The sequence below is a fragment of the Panthera onca genome, chromosome E3 (genome assembly GCF_046562875.1).
Source record: "Panthera onca isolate mPanOnc1 chromosome E3, mPanOnc1 haplotype 2, whole genome shotgun sequence".
NCBI classification, from domain to species: Eukaryota; Metazoa; Chordata; class Mammalia; order Carnivora; family Felidae; genus Panthera; species Panthera onca.
Window position 1 is genome coordinate 36,541,039 of NC_138354.1, and position 19,369 is coordinate 36,560,407.

At 39.6% G+C, this 19,369-nt stretch overlaps 1 protein-coding gene and 1 pseudogene across 24 annotated transcripts in view; both read right to left on the reverse strand.

Moving 5' to 3' along the window:
- Positions 1–19,369, reverse strand: part of RBFOX1 (RNA binding fox-1 homolog 1) — a 2,063,692-nt gene that overhangs the window by 1,070,672 nt on the left and 973,651 nt on the right. Inside the window, exon 1 of one of the 24 annotated variants that reach the window (XM_060648411.3) lies at positions 4,392–4,859. The exons of the other annotated variants lie outside the window; for them this stretch is intronic. Coding sequence (XP_060504394.1) covers positions 4,392–4,436 — 45 coding nt within the window. The 5' untranslated portion in view covers positions 4,437–4,859. Of the gene's footprint in view, positions 1–4,391; positions 4,860–19,369 lie in introns of those variants that run through there. 24 annotated transcript variants of the gene reach the window in all.
- LOC132689717 (large ribosomal subunit protein eL33 pseudogene) lies at positions 9,202–15,770 on the reverse strand (annotated as a pseudogene).

Below are 19,369 nucleotides of genomic sequence, written 5' to 3' on the forward strand. Positions count from 1 at the left end.
AGAGGTTCTCTTTCCAAAGCAAACACCAGGTGTAGAGTCCAACTTGACTCACTTTGCTGTTGCTGGTTTTCTGTACTGGATGGACAATGCAAGGTATAAGTATTGGAGCTTCTTGATTGTCTATGTCTGTGCGTATATAGTCTCTGTGTGATCAAAGTGTATCAAGGCAGCTTAGAAAATTCAACCAACTTACCAAAAACTGCAGTAATTTCAATGTGGCTCATTGGGAGTACTAATTACTCTGTAAGTAAAAAGACCCATTGTAAAGAACAGTGAGCTTTGGCTAATTAGATCAACATGAATACAGAATTCAGACTTTACTTCTGTTCAAGCAGAGAAAAAGTAATAAACATAACCACTCTTGCATAATTAAAAAAAAAATCACTGCTACCATTGGAACAGGGATATACTATTTCTGCTGTAATTATACCATTTCTCAAAAAGCCTTTCCTGGCCTTCATGACATTGGAAGTAGCTGAAAGATTACTCACCACCGATTAATGTTAGGGAACTAACGACTGTTCTCGCTTTTCCTTTAAACTCAACTGAAATAATTTCACAAGAACTTGCAAATACAAAATTGTGTTAAGAATGTCCAATTGGTCCTATTTACATTTGCTACATCAAAGTATTCAGACATCATAAGTAAATGTGAAATGGGGGCCTTCCAATACCTTATAGGTTATGCAAACACCTAACCAGAAAGAACACTTTGAAATTTTTATGGAGCAGGAAAAATTGGAAGTGTATTAATCTAGGCAGTGAAATTGGGCTTTTTGTCATGTTTAATTGCTTGAATTCATAACCTAGTTTTGCTGAATCAAAAACGCGTTGCTATAGCTGACACAAGCTGTTTCAGCTTTTTGGGCAAGTGTGTGTGTGCGCGCGCACACACACACACACACACACACAACTTTTCATGAAAACTTTAAATCTATTAATAAAAAAGCACTCCTGAAAACTGTTTGGAACACTGCAGCTAGTGAATAATTAAATACAAAGGTTTCCAAGCTGAACCCTACATGTTACAAGCTGACTTTTAAAGAATTACTTATTTTTTTTTAGTACCATGCAAACAGAGGGAGGGGGCAGCATGAGCATCAGATAGGCAAGAATGCTATTTTGTTATGTGATTTAATTCAAATAAATTAAAATGCATGATTAGAAAATTCCTGATGCCCTTATTTGCTCTTGTTTACTATTGTTTACAATACATGCAAACGCTCAACTCTGCATAAAAATGAAGGAAAACAAACAGAAGGACAAAGACTTCTACCCATAAATATATAAAGACCTAATGTATTATAACATCCTGGAGTTTTCAGATCTGTAACAAAATAAAGTTGGAATTGCAAAAAACTGCTTTTCTCCCTATTTATTTTTACATTGGTTGTAAAACCAGTACAAGATGAGGATTCAGGTCTCCTAAAAGGAATTGCGTTTTAATTCTTTTAGAATCACTTTCAAAGAACTTGTTTCAATCCACTCTGTGACGACTTTGAAACTAACACACATGAAACTGTTAAAAAACAAAATAGCTACAACTAAACATAAATAGAAGTTTAATAATAATAAAGCCTTATTATTATTTCATAAAAATCCTTCCTCTTTTGGATCACATTCCATTTCTCTGGTACTGCAAACTCAACTAAAATTCTAATCTAAAAATTGTAAATTTTGCAGAAAACAAGACCAAAATGATCTTTCACTGGACATTGTAAATAGCTATTTAGTTCGAGAATGACCCATCCAACCAGGTTCTCTGTTATCAAACAAAAAATGACAAGGGATATGTACGGATTCTCATATAATAATCTCAAAATAGGACTATTTATTGTCCAAATCTTACAGTTGTAATTTGGAAGAAGGCAATTGCAGCAAAAATTCCTTTACATGAAATCTCCTTCAACTTTTGTGTCACACTCATGGAGAGAGAAAAAAAAAATTGGAAAGAAAAATAAACTTATTTTTGCGATACTTAAAGCTAGCCCGTAAGCGAAGACTGATGGTTGTTTCTCCCAAGTCCAAGTAAATACAGATCAAAATGAATCCAGCTTCTAAAATTAAGACAGGTAATAGAGAAAACAGAAGTTTGAGGGATAAGGTTATAGTAGACAAACATAAAAATATGCTCAGCCCAATAAAGTTATAACAAGCAAAGTGCAATGTTGTAAAAATCCATCACTTGGTGATAAGAGAGAAAAGATCCAGCTCTTTTCATGTAACATAGGCATCCTCCAGAGTCAGTTTGCTTGGTTAAAATCAAATGACAAGAAAAGTTTGAATATTCACTTTTATTTACAAGATTAGGGTACAGCAGATTGCCTGATATTAATTAGTTCTTGTATATGAACGGAGAACACAAAAAAAGAAAAAGAAAATCAGGTTCCAATTATCCCTTAGGGTGCAAAACATTTGTTACAATAAAAATGCAGTAGAAGAAGATATCTGGAAAGCTTTCTGTGTTCTACGTACAAACATAAAGACAGATGGAAAGAAATACAGGTGGATAGAGAGAGAAGTGGGGGGAAAGGGGGGGAGATGGAAGAAAAGAGAGGAGGGAGGAGAGAGCAAGGGAGAGAAAGAGAGAAAGAAGGAAGCAGGTAAGCAAGGGAGAAAAGAAACCTTTGCCCATAGGTAATACTTCCTCCAACTGTTCAGAGAAGCAATTTTCTCTTCATAATCCATGAGTATTCTAATACAGAGGAAGCACTGGCATGTGTGGAGGGTGTGAGTGGGCAGATAAGAGTTGAAAAACCTGCTTTCTGTATGAAAATCATGAATGCTGCCCGCATTCCCCATGAAAGCCAGCTGTCACTGATTGACTGTAGTTTACTTACTTGAAGAACAACCCTCTTAAAACTTAATCACAGCAAAGGCAAGTTAGCCCATTTCACAAACACATTTACACTCATGGCCTTTGGATTTCCAAAGATACATTTTGATCAAAAATAGGGAATCACAGCGAGAAAGACTTTATAGTCTTAACCAGTTCACCACCCAGCTACCCAAATAAAGAGGATTACACAATCATTTTTGATGGCCTCCGTTATAGACTGCGTTCATTTCTGTGGGACCAAAATTAAAACCGTATGAACAGTGAGTAAATTATGAGATATCTAAAGATACTCACAAAGGGACTCTTTCAGGAAGTAATTTAGTGAACCATTCCTACTAAGATGATTTTGCTAACAAAACTTTTGGATTCAGAATTCTCCTGGGGTCCTTCCTAAGTAGGGGGGAGGCACTGATCTTTTGTCAACAGAAATTAGTAAAACCACCAGTTTCACGGTAATCTGGAAATAATGGCTGAGGGATAGGCTGAGATTGAGTCTCCCAGGTGATCCTCCTAGGCGGAGAAATGTCGTAGGCAACACTTTGCATATACATATACATATATATATATATATATATATACACACACACACACATACATACATATATATACATATATATACTATATATATGTGTGTGTGTGTGTGTGTATACACACACACACACACACACACACACACACACACACACACACACACACCAATACTGTCAATGCAATTTCTCTTCCCTGGGCATCAGGCAAAGCAGAGGAGATAAGGACAGAGCAACCAGCACGGTAGACATGTTTACACAAACATGCAATACATATTCCCACACACGCACACACATGCCCCATCGGAACGTGAGCGTGCCAACTTTCCAAAGGCACGGCCCATCTGGCCAGTCATTTCGTAAACCTCCCATTTAAAGAACCGCGCAGCTCTTGCAAAACCCCTGCGAGCCTATTGGGACTTTTACGGGCTTTCTTACAAACGCTTATTCATCTCTAGAAATAAAGTTAAACGGAGCCAATGAGAATGGGCAATGAAGTTCCCCACTAACTTCTCTCGTCAGTAAAGAAAATCGATTCATCTCCGGACTCCCCCGTAGCCACAAACGCCCCTCGCCCTCTCCGGGCGTCCAGCGCCCCCGGGTGCGCCCGGGGCGAGCCGTGACCCACCCTCCGAGGTCCCCGGGCTGGCCTCACGTACCGGGTCTCACTCACGCGCTGCAAATGCATCCGCAGCCTCCCATCGCCGCTTTGGTTTACCCGGATTCCTGCCGCCGCCAAGTCCCTATTCTAATCAGCAGCCCCGAGGCGCACACGCCGCCACCCTCTCGGCGTGAACGTTGGACAGCGGCTGACGGCGGCTCCTCTGCCACAGGCAGCCAAAAATGTCAGTTTGCACACTCCTCCCCCCTGTCGCCCGCCCCCGTCCCCGTCCCTCTACCACCCCCTCCCGCGAGTCAGTGGGCTTCAGGAAGCCTCTGCAGAAGCAGCTTTCTCTCCATCCCTCGCTCTCCCTCTCGGCCTCTCCTTCCCTGATGGTGTTCAGAGCCCTCTTCTCTCGCCTTACCTGAAGGGCATCTCCCACGACTGCAATTAGCTGCCAAGATTTCATTGTCGGCTGCAAAGTGCCTCCTGTTTCCTCCCCGGGAGAACACGGGAGAAGTCCGAGGCAACAGCAAACGGCAGCCACGTGCTAGCAATGTAAATGACTCCAGTCATCCGTCGTGCGCGCCGTGCCTGCGCTCGCCCTGGCTGCCTGACACCACCGCCAGCAGGTGCAGAACGCGCCGGGAGAGAGCGAGCGAGCAGCCGGAGCAAGGAGGCATTCAACGCGGAGAGGCGCACAGAGGGAGGCCACCAAGGTGCCGGGGACGCTGCCGCGCCTGAGCCCGGCTTCCAGGGCGGCCCCGGCCTGGGCGCCAAAACACTCGCCAAATTGGACGCCCAGTGTTTTTGCAAAGTCTTGCAGCCCAGGAAAGGCGGTGGGTGCTGAGGCTGCGTGGGTCCCGCCTCCTCGCTCCGAGGCACTTGCAAAGCTCCGAGCTGGCGGCAGTATCTCGCCGCTCGCCCTCCCTCTCCCTCTCCTGCACGTGTCCCTTCCCTTGTTCTTTCAAGCATTAAATATGTACCACATGACAGAATAGGGCACCTTGCACGGTCCTCCGAGTCCACACTTGACAACCAATTTTAACTCACGAGCAGTGAAATGTCTAAAGGCAGGATATAAGCACTTCCAATTACTTACACTACTCCTGCATTATTCAAAATGTCCACGGGACAGTATTTATGACTTCCAATATGCTACTCCACATATAAATACTAGTAAAGGATGGAAAACCCCATCACTCCCTTCCCCCCTACACTGTTGATAGGCTTTCCTCAGTGTTTCCTCCGAGATACGATTACACTTTTCTACTAGTTAAAACTTTGTGACCTCAAATCTTCTTGCACATTAACTGCTAAATGAGAATGCTCTAAAATTTGACCCTGCTTTGAGGAGGAAATATCTACCATGTCCTGTTGAACTTTAGAGATCACCTGTGAAAAGGTATTTACCTTGATTATGGCATCAAAGTAAATGTCCCCAAAATCCACAAAGATCTGTGACTTTGTTTGTTCGTTTATTTACTTACTTACTTAAATGGGAAAGAGTTACACCAGGCTCTGGCTATTCCCAGTCTGAATATTGCATTGGATAGAGATCAATCAACTAGATGGGGGAAGTCAGTCTTTTGGACGTAGGAGAATTAGATTTTTTTTTCTATTTCTTTATAGTCAGAACTGCAAGCTATATACGCTAATAGGGCCTTGCTTCTTCAAGCACTCAATAGTTGACTAGGATGGAACTAAATATGGAAGAAAAGTGTATATATAGACTATATTCAATTAGCAGTGAAATATTCATTGGATTCCTGTGCCGTCTTCTTGGTTACTTTATTTTAGTTACAGGCCTTGTGCACAAGTGATTAGGATTTTATATGTCGGTAAGCAAATTTTAAAATGCTAATAAATCTTTCAAATATTTATTTGCACATTTATTATAGCCCCATATCTTGAGGCAATATTTCCAGGTTTTTTTTTTTTTTTTGGAACATGCCAAGTCCTTCCATAACCATCAACCACCTCTGTCACACCACTAACAAAATGAGAAGAGTTTTTTTTTCCTTCTATGCATTAAGATTGTTTTAAATATTGCATTAATACACTGTTTAACTTGTTCCTTATGGAGTTAAGGTGGTGCATGTTTTCTCTGCCTGCCTTTGGTGGGGGCAGTGGCATTTAAAGGATGCTAAGATAGCATTAGGTAGACCTTCCTTTCCCAGTGATGGTTCAGTACAGAGTACACTAAATTCTCTGATGATTTAAGTTAAAGTCTAGTATATGCACATATCAGCTCTGGGGTCAATGGCATTGGGTAAAGTGGCAAAATGTTTCTAGATTTTAGCTTAACCAGAACCCCGTGTAATTACAGAGATGCACAAAATAAAGTAGTATTGCAGCAGAAACTGGCATTCTCAGGGGAATCATTTGATTCACACATCAGCTCACAAAAGCGAGGTTATTCGAAGTTAAGGATGGTGGGGGTGGCGGATGGAAAGATAGCAAACCCTAATTACAACCCCATTGTCCCCGTGTTCCCTGGCACATATGGCCATTTAATCACGGAGTATGACAACCTTGGCAGATGTTGCCAAACCTGGTTATTGATATAAATTGCTATTCTCGTGTGTAAGTGCCCGAGCAGAGACCTAAAACAATGTCCCTACTCACCCAAAGGGAAATAAAAGGCCACAAGAGCATCTGTGGCAACAAGACGATACAGAGCTAAGGTGGGTTCCTTGCTCCGTCCAAAGGAAAACAGCAATGGATGAAATCTCCAAACCAAGGAGACAAAGCCTCCCTGTGGGAATGTCAACTGGTATCGTCACTCCAGAAACCAATTTACTGGTAGCTATTAAAACGGAAAATGTGCACAGGCTATAGCCAAGCAGTTTGACTTCTCTGCCCTAACAAAACATATATAAGCTGTGTTCATGAATATACCTCCACCACTGCTTGTTACAAGGGAAAAAATGGCAAATACCTACTGGCATAAAAAATGCAATATATTCTGTGATGGAATACTATATAGCAGTGAAAAATGACTAAAGTGTGAATAATCCATAGCTATACAGACACAAATATGTATAAAGATGAAGAGACTGACTCATACTACAAAGAACAACTATATATACATTTTTTTCAGTCAAAATTTCACTGAGATAAAAATGCAAGTTTTAAATGATTCATACACTATGGGACTATTTATGAAATAAAATGCAAAAATGAGGTAATATTATAGATTTTCTGCAGTTATATAAATATTTATGGCTGTATAGAAAATGATCCAGATTCAGCCTCTGCCTGTTTTCACACAGGTCACAAGCTCATTTTTTAAAAAATACTTCAAAGGTGAAAAAGAAAAAAAAAAAAGGAACAGGAGTATATAAGGGCACCTGGGTGGATCAGTGGGTTAAGCATGTGACTCTTGAATTTGGCTCGGGTCATGATCTCACACTTTATGAGATTGAGCCCCACATCAGGCTCTGTGCTATTGGCACGGAGCCTCCTTGGGATTCTCTACTTCTCCCTCTGCCCTTCCCCCATTCATGTGCTCGCTCTCTCTCTCTCTCTCTCTCTCAAAATAAATAAACAAACTTAAAAAAAAAGAACAGGAATATATGAAAAATATTTCAGATTTCAATGTCCCCGAAAGAAGTTCTACTGGAAAACAACTATACCCATTTGTTAATACATTGTGACGACTGAGCTGAGTATTTATGACAGAGACCAAATGGTCCACAAAGCCTAAAATATTTACTACCTTGCATCTTACAGAAAAAGTTTCCCAACTTCTCATCTAGAAGAATGGGCCCCAAATTCCTAATATTGTTTAGAAAGGGGAAAGGCACTGCTGTTGATGGAGGAGGTTGAGAACTTAGTTTTCCTTTAAAAGAACATTGATATATAAAAGGTCATATATGAGCTTTATGTACACAAACCCTTTAAAGGGTACACACACACACACCCCTTTTTAATAAAGTCTGTATGTGTATAAAACCTTAAAAATATGTATTTATTTAAATATACATATGTACACACACACATACACATAGCGTTTTTGATTATAAAGGGAATGTGTGCACCACTTTTAAAGTGTGTGTGTCTGTGTACATGTGTGTGTCTATACACATATATTTATATGCACCTACCTGGAAGAAAACATTCAAAATTGGTGGTTCTTGGGGGTGGAAATGAAGATGCTTATTATAGTCTTCTTTGTTATTTCAGGTTTTTGTCAATTTCCCCAACAGATGTAAATGTAAGAAAATGGTGGATGCCCCTGGCCATGTGAGCTGTGACAACTGCCACCGTGCCAATGTGTTTTTCTCCCTCAGAAACTGCCTTTTCTCTTTGACTGTTGAATGATAAGACCTTCAAAAACACATCAAGGTTTAGCTCACACTAACCTAACATTTCTGGAAGACTCCAGTATCTAATTGCTTCTTCATAGGAAAACAAAAATTTAAGCTTCAATGCACTAAAGATTTTTATAAAAATCAATCTTACCCTTGAAGTAAAATGCGACATAGATTACCCTTCTGCTGTAAGTTATGGTAATGACCTACTGAGATATGCCTCACAATACAGTAATACTGCTTCTTTACCAGTTTGAAAATATTTTCCTATAGAAAAGCACAAAGCATGTTCTATCTGAAAAATAAACTAAAATAAAATTACATAGCAACCACATTGGTGCTTTGTAGGATTAGAGCAGCTGGACCTAATGATTTTCTTCGTCTTGACATCTAATAATCCAGTTGCATCAGGAAAGGTGAGCTTAATGAAGCATATTCAGATGGGAGAGCATACGATTTATGGTGGGCTTGTTGTGGTTATATTCCTAAATGGATCCCATTAGCTCAACATTGGTTGCTGGTAAATGGCCACATTTCCTAATAGACAAAAGCATGAATCACCAGGGCATATTTTAGACGTGTGCTCTACAGAATGGTCCACCTTACAACTTTAAACTAGGACCAGGTGAATGACCTTCTTTAATGAAGCTTTGCCGACTTTCTTTGAGCAAGAAACAGAATGATTACAAAGGAACATTCATTCTACCTGCTCAGAATTTAGCATGTACATTTAACCTTATACTTGAGATGGCATACATCAAGCACACCACTGAGAGGATGTTTTAAATAGAGTTACAACAAACCAGTATTCTTTCAATCCTTTTTATACAATTATGAAATTGTAAAACCATTATGTTGTTGTTTTTTTGTTTTTGTTTCTTTTTACAGATCTACACCTTTATTTACTTTCCAGTAAGTTTAAATCCTTGAGGGGTATAGCTTCACATGGATTCTGTGGTCAGTGGCTTTGGCGGGAAAGTTGTTTTGGAATTTGGCACAAACCATGCCACTGTTTCCATGAGCACGAGTAACTTTTCTCTAGATTACTCTGGTTTTGTTCGGTTTGCCACCAGGAGTCACTGTGTCATTCTTTGCTTTGTACACATAAGCACTTCTCTTGCCTAGACAGAATTCAGTTTCATCTCGGGCATAAATACCTTCAATTTTAAGAAGAGCCGTGTATTCCCTCTAGTTCCGGAGACCCCACTAATAGCCAGCAAAAATGACCTTGGACCACAGCCTTCCAGACTTATCGGTTGTTTTAGGAGTTCTGATCTCAGCAACCTTGCTCCCAAGCTTCAGCACCTCATATGTGTTTATTGTGGAAATTTGAGAAAATTTGGAAAAGCATAAGAAAAAAGTCACTCATTATTTATCACCCAGAAAGCCACACGTAACATTGCAAATCTGTCCCTCAAAGATTTTTCATTGCATATGTGACTAAAAACTCAGAAGCACAGAATAGACACTTTACCATATAAGCTCATTTTTCTACTTTGCAATGTATCATGAACCTTTTCTGCTGTAAAAAACAAAAAGATAACATCAATTTTGGTATGCCACTATTAAGAATACACAATTTCTATTAAATAATACCAATACGTACATTCTTGGTGTTAAATAACACCAACATGAACATTCTTATCCATAATGTTATGAGCTTGTCTCTCTCCGTTATTTCAGGATAAATAAATATTTGGAAGTAAAAGTGGTCAGTCAAAATGTGGGCCCCATTTTTAAAATTTTAGATCTAAAGAACCAGAATCCTGGAATGTTCTATTAATCCTATACCCAGTAACAGGATAAAAGAGAACCTATTTCACCCTGGGAACAGTTTTGGGCCAACTATTTCTTCTTTCAATAACCATCTCCCTGGCTTTGGCTAGGTTCCTCTCCCATCCACCTGCCCCAATTGGGCCTCCACACCATTGCATGCTAAATTAGCATAAAACAGCTCAAACATAGAAAACAAAGGTGGTAATGGGGAGCAATTTAAATCTAAGCTTATTTAACCTAAGTGGCTAGTGGCTGCCCATTTTGTCTTAATTGCCTTTTAAACTAAAATCAATGTTAAATTACCTGAACAACAGTTTCTGCACAACTGCAAACTGAAAATTCTTTAAGTGCCTCCTCAAAAGCCTTTGGCTCTTATTTGGCGGACAGACAGGAAAAGAGTCTCTTTCTTCTTTACTGTGCTCTAGCTTTTGACTATGGGATATGATTCAAGGATGCACTCTCTCAAAAACAGTCACCACGTCAACTTTAGGATGAACTACTCCTTGACATGAGGTATTCAAAATGAAATCTGGATAATGGAATTGGAATAACAGTCCTTCCTTCTTTCCTTCCTTTCCTCTCATCAACAGGGAGAGACTGAATATACAAATGGAAAACAACCAAACCACATATACAAATAGAACTCAGACCTATGATTGGCAGTATCCCGCCCAGGAAACCAGCCTGCTATCCACAAATCATACTGGTAGCACATCAGACCACTTCTGACTTCTAATCTCTGGTGATCAGTTCAGGAAGCCAAAACAAAAAGGCCTGTAACACGACCAGCTCAGAAAGAGCCACAACTTGATTAGTAATGGACAGCTTTCCTAACTTTTGTACCCACTTCGAACTTAGGGCCAAGGTGTGCAACCAGTCACAAGGAATGTCCTGCTTCCACTTGGTGCACCTGCAGCACTCCCACACCAAAAGCCTCCAGTTAGGACACACCTGAAGCCTTCCTTTTTTTTTTTTTTTTTTCAACTATGAAGCTTTCTCACCCTATTGCCTGATGTTGAGTCTCTGACAAGTGATGCTGGCTAACTCCCTTGCTACAGTATGCTTTGAATAAACAGTTCTCATTTGGTTGGTGTTTGTTTATTTCCACAGTGATTACTTGTTTTCAATACTGTGTTAGGTAAACAAGATAGACAAAACCCTAGCCCTCAGGGAGCTTATGTTCTAGTGGGTAAGACAGACAATAAACAAGATAATGACACATTTTAGTAACTGCTATGTAGAAAATAAACCATGCACTGAGATGGGGAAGTAATTGGGGTAGATGCTTTAGATATGATTCTCAGGTTGTTAGGATTTATTATTACTGGTTAAACTTCCTGCTTTTGTTTCCTTCAAATACTGATTGAGCACATGCCACCGAGTCACACACACACACACACACACACACACACACACACACAAACCACCTCTGTCAGCAAAGAGTCTCGCAGGATGACCTCTGTTCAGTAATAACCAGAACATGAAGTGGACAAGTAGGCAGGGTCAGAAAGAAAATGCAGGGTATGAAATATGAAGGCTAAGAGACAGCAGGGAAAAGCTTTCAGATATTACAAAGGGTCCTCAGGCCCCAGAGCAGAAGATTGGGGTGGACATGGAAGGGGTTCAACACTCCCTACTACAAAATATGGTACTGCGGCGGCATACTGAATATTTGAAGCGGAAAGAATCTGAGTAACAGCAGATGCAGGAAGCACTCTCTGAGCCCCCCATCCACTCTGAAGCAGGTCATAAGATCTCATGGGAGAGGTGCCCTCCCTATCCTTATCTCCAAAGATGGAGGGACACAGAAGGACTTGTTAAGTTCTCCCCAGTTTACCACTTAGCTGCTATCACATTTCCCCATGACTTCCGACTCTTCATCAAACCTAGTATAAAAATGCTCATATTTAACCACTTCTTCAGGTCTTCATTTCCTTATGAAGTCTCCTGTGTCACGTAAAACTTACATTACATAAATCTGTATGCTTTTCTCTTGTTAATCTGTCTTTTGTCAGTCCAATTTACAGAACCTCAGCCAGAAAACCTAAGATGTATACAGGAAAAAGATTTTTTTCTCCCCTGTGTGGGGAGAGGCACACACATTATTACTGGCATTTCTGTATGTTATGCCAGCATGGACACTTTTAAGACAAAAGAGGTTTGCTTTGAGATATCCCTAAATTGTTGCACTACCTTCTTTAGGAAAATCTTCCAGGGGCAGGGGTGGCACCTTAATGGATCAATCTGTTGACATCTGACTTCTGCTCAGGTCATAATCTCTCAAAGTTCGTGAGTTTGAGCCCCGGGTTGGGCTCTGTGCTTACAGCTGGGAGCCTGGAGCCTACTTTGGATTCTGTGTCTCCCTCTCTCTGCCCCTCCCCTGTTCATGGTCTGTCTCTCTCACTGTCTCGATAATAAATATTAAAAAAACATTTTTTTAAAAAAATAACAATTTGTCCCTTGAATTTCCTAAGTAGGGGATTGCACAGACATTTGGGGAGAACAAAAAGTCATGTGAGATTAGAAATCACTCATTTCCTCAAATCCCCTCACTCCTTAGGTCAGTAGTCTGTCACCCCACAAAGGAAATAAGGAGACAAAACAGGCTCCCAATTCCAATGACTTAATCTTGTCTGAGCCCAGGGCAGAATGACGGTAGAAATCTTACATGCCCGAGAGTTTCCTCTACTCAAGATTTTAAGAAATTAAAAGGCTATTGATGCTATAGGCACGTGTAACGCTCAGTTAACATCTCTCCATGCCATGGCAGAGATGCCAATCATTGCCCCCCACCCTTCAGGGTTTCTTAGAGAACCTTCTCCTCTTGTGACCCCACCTCAACCAATCCCCAGTCCAGGGAGCTGGATCAGACACATAATCCTCTCTGGTCAAATCAGAGTCACTCCCAGAGAGACTTCCAGAATTGGAAAACAGATGGAGTGGTAAGTTTGACAGCTGGACTTGGAAGGCTGGGTGGATTTTCACAGTAGATTCTGATGAGTAGTTAAGAGAAGCAATCTACAGAGAAGTAGAGAAATGCAAAGAGGTGACCTCTAGAAACAAATGAGAGGAAGAAGGGAGAGACAGATAAGCAGAAGGACTCTGGCCCCAGAGAAAGACAGAGATGGGGAGAGTTGTTGTCTTGGCCACTGAAACCTTTCTTCTTACTTCTGTATTCCTTTCCTTCTCCATGTGCCTCTGACGCAAGCCGACTTCCTGCAAAGTCCCAACCATACTCTCTACCCCTGCTAGAGTGTCTAGACACAGTTAGGGTTGCACAGGACATGGCCAGCCTGCAAAGGAGTCCCCAGATCCCTTTGCTTTTCAGAAAAGCAAAATATCCCAATGCTGTGATGAATAAACCTCTTCCCTGTGTCTCATGATCTTTCATGAAGCATAGCTGTGGTCCAGCCTGTCAGAAACACAATTTAAAACTTGAGTGCTAAAATAAATACAAATTCTCTGACACTAAAGGTTAGGTTTTGTTAGGCTTTTTTTCCTCCAACTGTAAGCATAAAGATATCTTCCCCTCTAAAAATATCACCAAAAATATTGATAGATTCATTTTTCTAACATTATATATGTGAATGCCCAGTGAATTCCATATATGAATTCCAGAATCCTTGTCAGATACAAAGTTGAATAAATCTGTTGAAAAAGGTAAATATAAACAAGTATTATAAAATAACATTATAATTATATTTTATACATTATGTTTATATATTTGAAGCTTAGGCATTATAAGATGTGTGAATATATATTATAATTATAGCTGAGATAAGAGTAAAGTATGCTATGCATCTGCCTGCATAGGAGACATGCATAGGAGGAGCCTTTTTGTTCTGCTTAAGGTCAGAAGGCAGATTTCAAAGAATTCACAAAGGTAGTGATGCTTGAGTTAGGTTTTAAAGGATGCAAAGGAGTTCATTTAACATGGTCAGTACAAAATGGCAATCTAACCAGGGGAAGTAACTTATGTAAAGGCACAGAGGCGTGACTGTATGAGCTAATGGCTAGGGTAAAGTGGGCATAGGTCAGATGATAAAGGCCCTGTATGTTATGCCAAAGGGTTTGGACTCCATTTCTCCACAGGGAAAGTGAAACAGGCAGTGGCTAGGAACACCACTCCAGGTAGAATGTGGGAATGGACCACTGGAAGTAGGAAGATCCATTAAGAGACTCTTTTATTACATTTCAGGTCAAAAGATGATGAGTGTTGACACAAATGAAGACATGACAGTGATCATATAATAGGAAGGAAAGATTCAATAAATATTTTAGAAATAGAATTAAAAGGACTCATTGAATGACTAGAAAATATGTAGTGGTGGGATAGCTTTAAAAAACAGAAGAAGGAGGAAGAGGAGAGGAGTAGAGGAGGAGAGAGAGAGAAGGAGAGAGGGAGAGAGGAGAAGGAGAGGAAGAAGAAAAAGAAGAGACCAAAAAGTCAATGTCAATTTCTAGATTTGTATTTTAAGTTATTGATTGAACGCTGGCACCAGTGACCAATTTCAGGAGCATCTGATAAAGATTTGAGAAAGATAAGAGGCTCATTTTGGCCACTCTCAATTGGGTAAACTTACGGAACCTCCACATGGAGCTATCCAACAGCCAATTGGGCAGATAAAAACTGGGATCCTGGGGAGAGGCTGAAGACCATCTGGAAATCCTAAGTGTAAAAGATGGAGCCATGGACACAGAACAGGTGATCTTGGAAAGCAGACACTCTGATATTTGATCTATTAATGCCCAAGGCAACACAATAGAATACAGGTGCTAATCAAGTCCTAAAGTACATTTGAGTAGATGTACAGTAGACAGGACTGTGCCATATCTATGCTTTCATATAACAGTATAGTCACACATTTAATATTTGTGAGTAGTTTACAACTAGTAAGATGACTGAATCCAAGCATTAACAAACTGTTCCTGTAACCACTTGGATCGAATCATGCCCTTTTAAACCTACTCCACCTATTAAGGAAGCATACAAGGGGGCATATTCTTTAAAGCAAACAGCTAGCCCTAACTGGAGGCAGGAATTTGGGCTATCAACAACGTCTAATCAGGTTTCTATATACAAATATTTAAAATGAATGATTATAGAATAATAAATTACTCACTAAGCAAATGTCTGTTTGCCAGGTGCAAAATAGATGATTAATGACTGTTTGCTAACTACAGGACTTACTGTGTGCCAAGTTCAAATAGGAAAAAGATTTCTTTGGGTCACTTTGCTGTCTAGAATGTGAGCTGCGTTGGCATCACATACCCTTATCGATAGTAAGATGAAGTTACTCATCCACCAATAGCTTAGTCCACGTGAGATAAATATAGGAATGTGAAGTCCCTATCCGCTACTCTATAGGTCTTGACAGGCAATGGAGGATTCCTAATTCCCAATGACTGACCCTATGGATACGAGAGCACTCCAGGATGCTAGGATTATTCCTTCTAACTTGTATGCATTCAACTGGAATGTGGGACAGTATGGAAAACAAAAGCAAGGGAAACCAGTGTGAACGCTGACAGCAATTCCATAGGCATCCCAGACACTGCACAAATCCTGATGAGTGAGTATGAAATAGGAGATGTGAATCTGCTCTTTCCTCCTGAGTTCTAGGCTCTCAGATACCTCAGAGGAGGGGCAGCTCACCTCCCACAGTGTGAATCCCCTTTTTAAAGCCACTTCTTTTCTGCATGGCAGGCATGGCCCCTAAAAGCAAACCAATGCCTCATCTGGTGTTTAATCAAAAAAGAAATCCATTTCATAGCTGGATTAAAATTTGGCTCTGTTGGTCTCCTAAATAGACAACAGGCTGGGCTTTGACTGAGACCTTCTGAATGGACTGTCAATAGCTACAACGGACTCTACTCATGGTTGTATTTTCAGAACTTCACTACCACGTGAGAGGTAACCACTTTATTAGTTACTAGGACTTGATAATGTGGCTCCTGGGTACGATTTTGTTTATTTCCTTTCTACTTTTCATATTTTACCCTGGCCCTTTCTTTTCTCTTTTCTTGCCCCTTTGCTTTCTTTTCTACCAGAATCTCCAATGTCCTCTTGACAAAACCCTGCCATTGACCTCACACAGCCTATGTCCATATTCAGGGCGAGACACACACATTGCATGTTCTATCTATAGTTCTTTTTGCTCATGTATGTAGTAGGACAGAACCTTTTCAAGGGTAAAACAAATGCCTTAGGCCGTTCCTGAATTCTGGGACCTGTGGTCCATGAGAAAAGTTAGACAAAAGAGGAGGGGACAACTAGTGAGCAAAACAAGAAAAATGAGGACACATTTAAAAAATATATGCTGAATATTTTAATGTTTTAACAAAGACACACAAATAAAATGATTTTATTTATCTTTGCAAATGCATAACAAAAAAAAAAGTCATCTAAAGGCTATTTAACAGATGAGAATTTTTGTGGCAAAATAATTTCCCATTAAAACTGTTAATAAAACAGAAGGTACTGTACCAATCACAGTTTGAGTGACAACAACGTGTCAGTCATGATTTCTAGACCTAATTCTGTTTTAAATGTCCCGCTGCAGATGGCAATGTCCTAAACTATAATTGTGCTCTTTACTAAATCATTGCAGGGGTTGTAAAAAAATATTAATTTGTGCATAAAAGGCAGTGTGGTTCAGCAGTGGGACATGAGTTTATCAAGCTGTATGATGAATTGTAATTCTGAATCTTGCAATTTTGCCAATGTATCTGGGTGACTTACTTTAAATCTTTATTTAGTGAAAAAATAAAAGCTAAACTATATGCCCTTCATAATCAAGAGACATAAGCCACATAGGCTTCCAGGGCTCCCAATCATCCCTACCCCCACCACAGTGTGGGAGACATTGGGCATCTATCTACCTTATGCAATAAATCTACCCTCATGCAGTAAAGAGCTGACTTCAAAGATGTATCTCTTTGCCAAAAAAAACCATCATGCCCACCCCCACACATCCCCCATCCCTCAGGCCTGAATACAAATAAACTCTGTTTCTTTGGTATTTCTTTTTTCTTAGCTCTTAAGATACAGAATGCTCTGGCCATCAGATGACCAGTAGAGACATTAAAAAAGAAAAGAAAAGAAAAGAAAAGAAAAGAAAAGAAAAGAAAAGAAAAGAAAAGAAAAGAAAAAGCTTATTCTGGGATTTTCCTATTAACCCTTTTTTATCATGTTTTTCTGTCTTGACAAAGGTAGAGAGTTTGAACAATCAAACATAAGAACTATACAGAAAAATAAAAGCCACCATTGGGAGATGTTACAATTACCGCTCTGCAAAATTTCCCTTCTAAATACCACTAACTAATGGCAGAGGAGATCTAAGCCTTATCCATAGAATTCTAGAGCCATAGCTGGAAGAATCCAATGGCATGTCAATGGTGCTTGATGTCTCAGGTTTTCTCTTAAAAATTTATGTGCATGTGCCTTCTCTTACCTATATATTTGTTTGCTTTTAATATAAAAAATAACATCTTCCCTCTGAAAGCTTTGAGCAAAATTGATGCTTCAGGAAACCAGCTCTATGCACTCTGTGGTTAAGGGTCCCTGTCTCACCAAAATATAGTTCTAGGGGGTATAAATATTGCAGTTTAGGAAACCCAGCTACAATAAAGTCACCTTGCCTGGATATTTATGTACACCATTGTATTTAATAGTAATAAAAATTATTATTATAATAACAACGACAACACTATTAAAAATAAGCACCATGTTAATGTAACTTGAGTTCCTGCTGTTGCCGCAACACTTTACATATAATAATCCATTTAATCCATAATAATTGAAAAGGTGTTCAGCATCACTAATCGCCAGGGAAATAAAAAACACAATGAGATATCACTGCACACATGTTAGAATGGCCATTATCAAAAAAGAAAGAAAGAAAGAAAGAAAGAAAGAAAGAAAGAAAGAAAGAAAAAAGGAAAGGAAAGGAAAGAAAAGAAAAGAAAAGAGAAAAAGAAGGAAGGAAGGAAAGAAGGAGGAAAGTGTTGGTGAGGATGTGGAGAAAAAGGCACTCTTGTACACTGTTGGTGGCAATATAAACTAGCGCACCCACTATGGAAAATAGTATGGAGGTCCCTCAAAAAATTATGAATAGTATTCCATTAGATCCAGCAATCCCACTTTTAGGTTGTATATCCAAAGGAACTGACATTAAGATCTCAGACAGATATCTGCACTCCCATGTTTAGCATTATTCACAATAGCCAAGATATGGAAACAACCTAACGTCCATGGTGGATGAATAAGTGAAGAAAATGTAGTACATGCATACAACAGAATAGTATTCAGACCTGAAAAAGTAAGAAACCCTGCATTTGCAAGAATGTGATGAAACTGGAACATTATGCTAAGTGAAATAAACCAGACACAGAAGGACAGACACTGCATGATCCCACTTTTATGAGGTGTCTAAAATAGTCAACCTCATTGAATCAGACAGCAGAGTAGTGGTTTCCAGAGGTGTGGCAGGGCAGGGGAGAGAATGGGGACATGTTGGTCAAAAGGTATGAAGTTTCAGTTACATGAATAAGTTCTGGATATACACTATACAACAGGATCTGTAGTTAACAATATTGTGTTGTATACTTAAAAATTTGTTCAGAGGGTATATCTATGAGTGTTCTTACCACAAAAGAAAAAATATATATAAAAAAAGGAGGAAAATTTGGTGGTGATGTACAAGTTTATGGCCTTAATTGCAGTGATTTCATAGGTATGTACTTACCTCTAGACTCACCAAGCTGTGTACATTATGTACAGCTTTTTGTATGTCAATCCTATCTCAATAAAGTGGTTTATTATATATATACACACATATATTAAATATAACTAAAATAATTATAACTAAAATAGAATTAAACCTCATTATGTTATCAGATACAATTCATACAAATAAATGATATAAATGATTAGATCAACTGTATTTAATTATATTAAAGTCAATGTGGGGTGGGAACACTGGTCCCCAAATAAGGACTATTCAGGTTTCTGTACATCTCTGTCTAGAAATCAATCTGAGTGGACTCTATATTTTTCTTCACTTATTTTACATTCATATCACCAGAACCTAAATATGAGCATCCACACTGAACAGCATGCTATGATTCAAAGTCAAAGAGCCTAGCCTAGTTCGGGGGTCTGGGGTGGCTCAGTGGGTTAAGTGTCCAACTCTTGACCTTCGCTCAGGTTGTGATCTCATGGTTTGTGGGTTCAGGTCCCGCATTGGGGTCTGTACTGACAGCGTGGAGCCTGTTTGGGATTCATTCTCATTCCCTCTCTCTCGCTCCC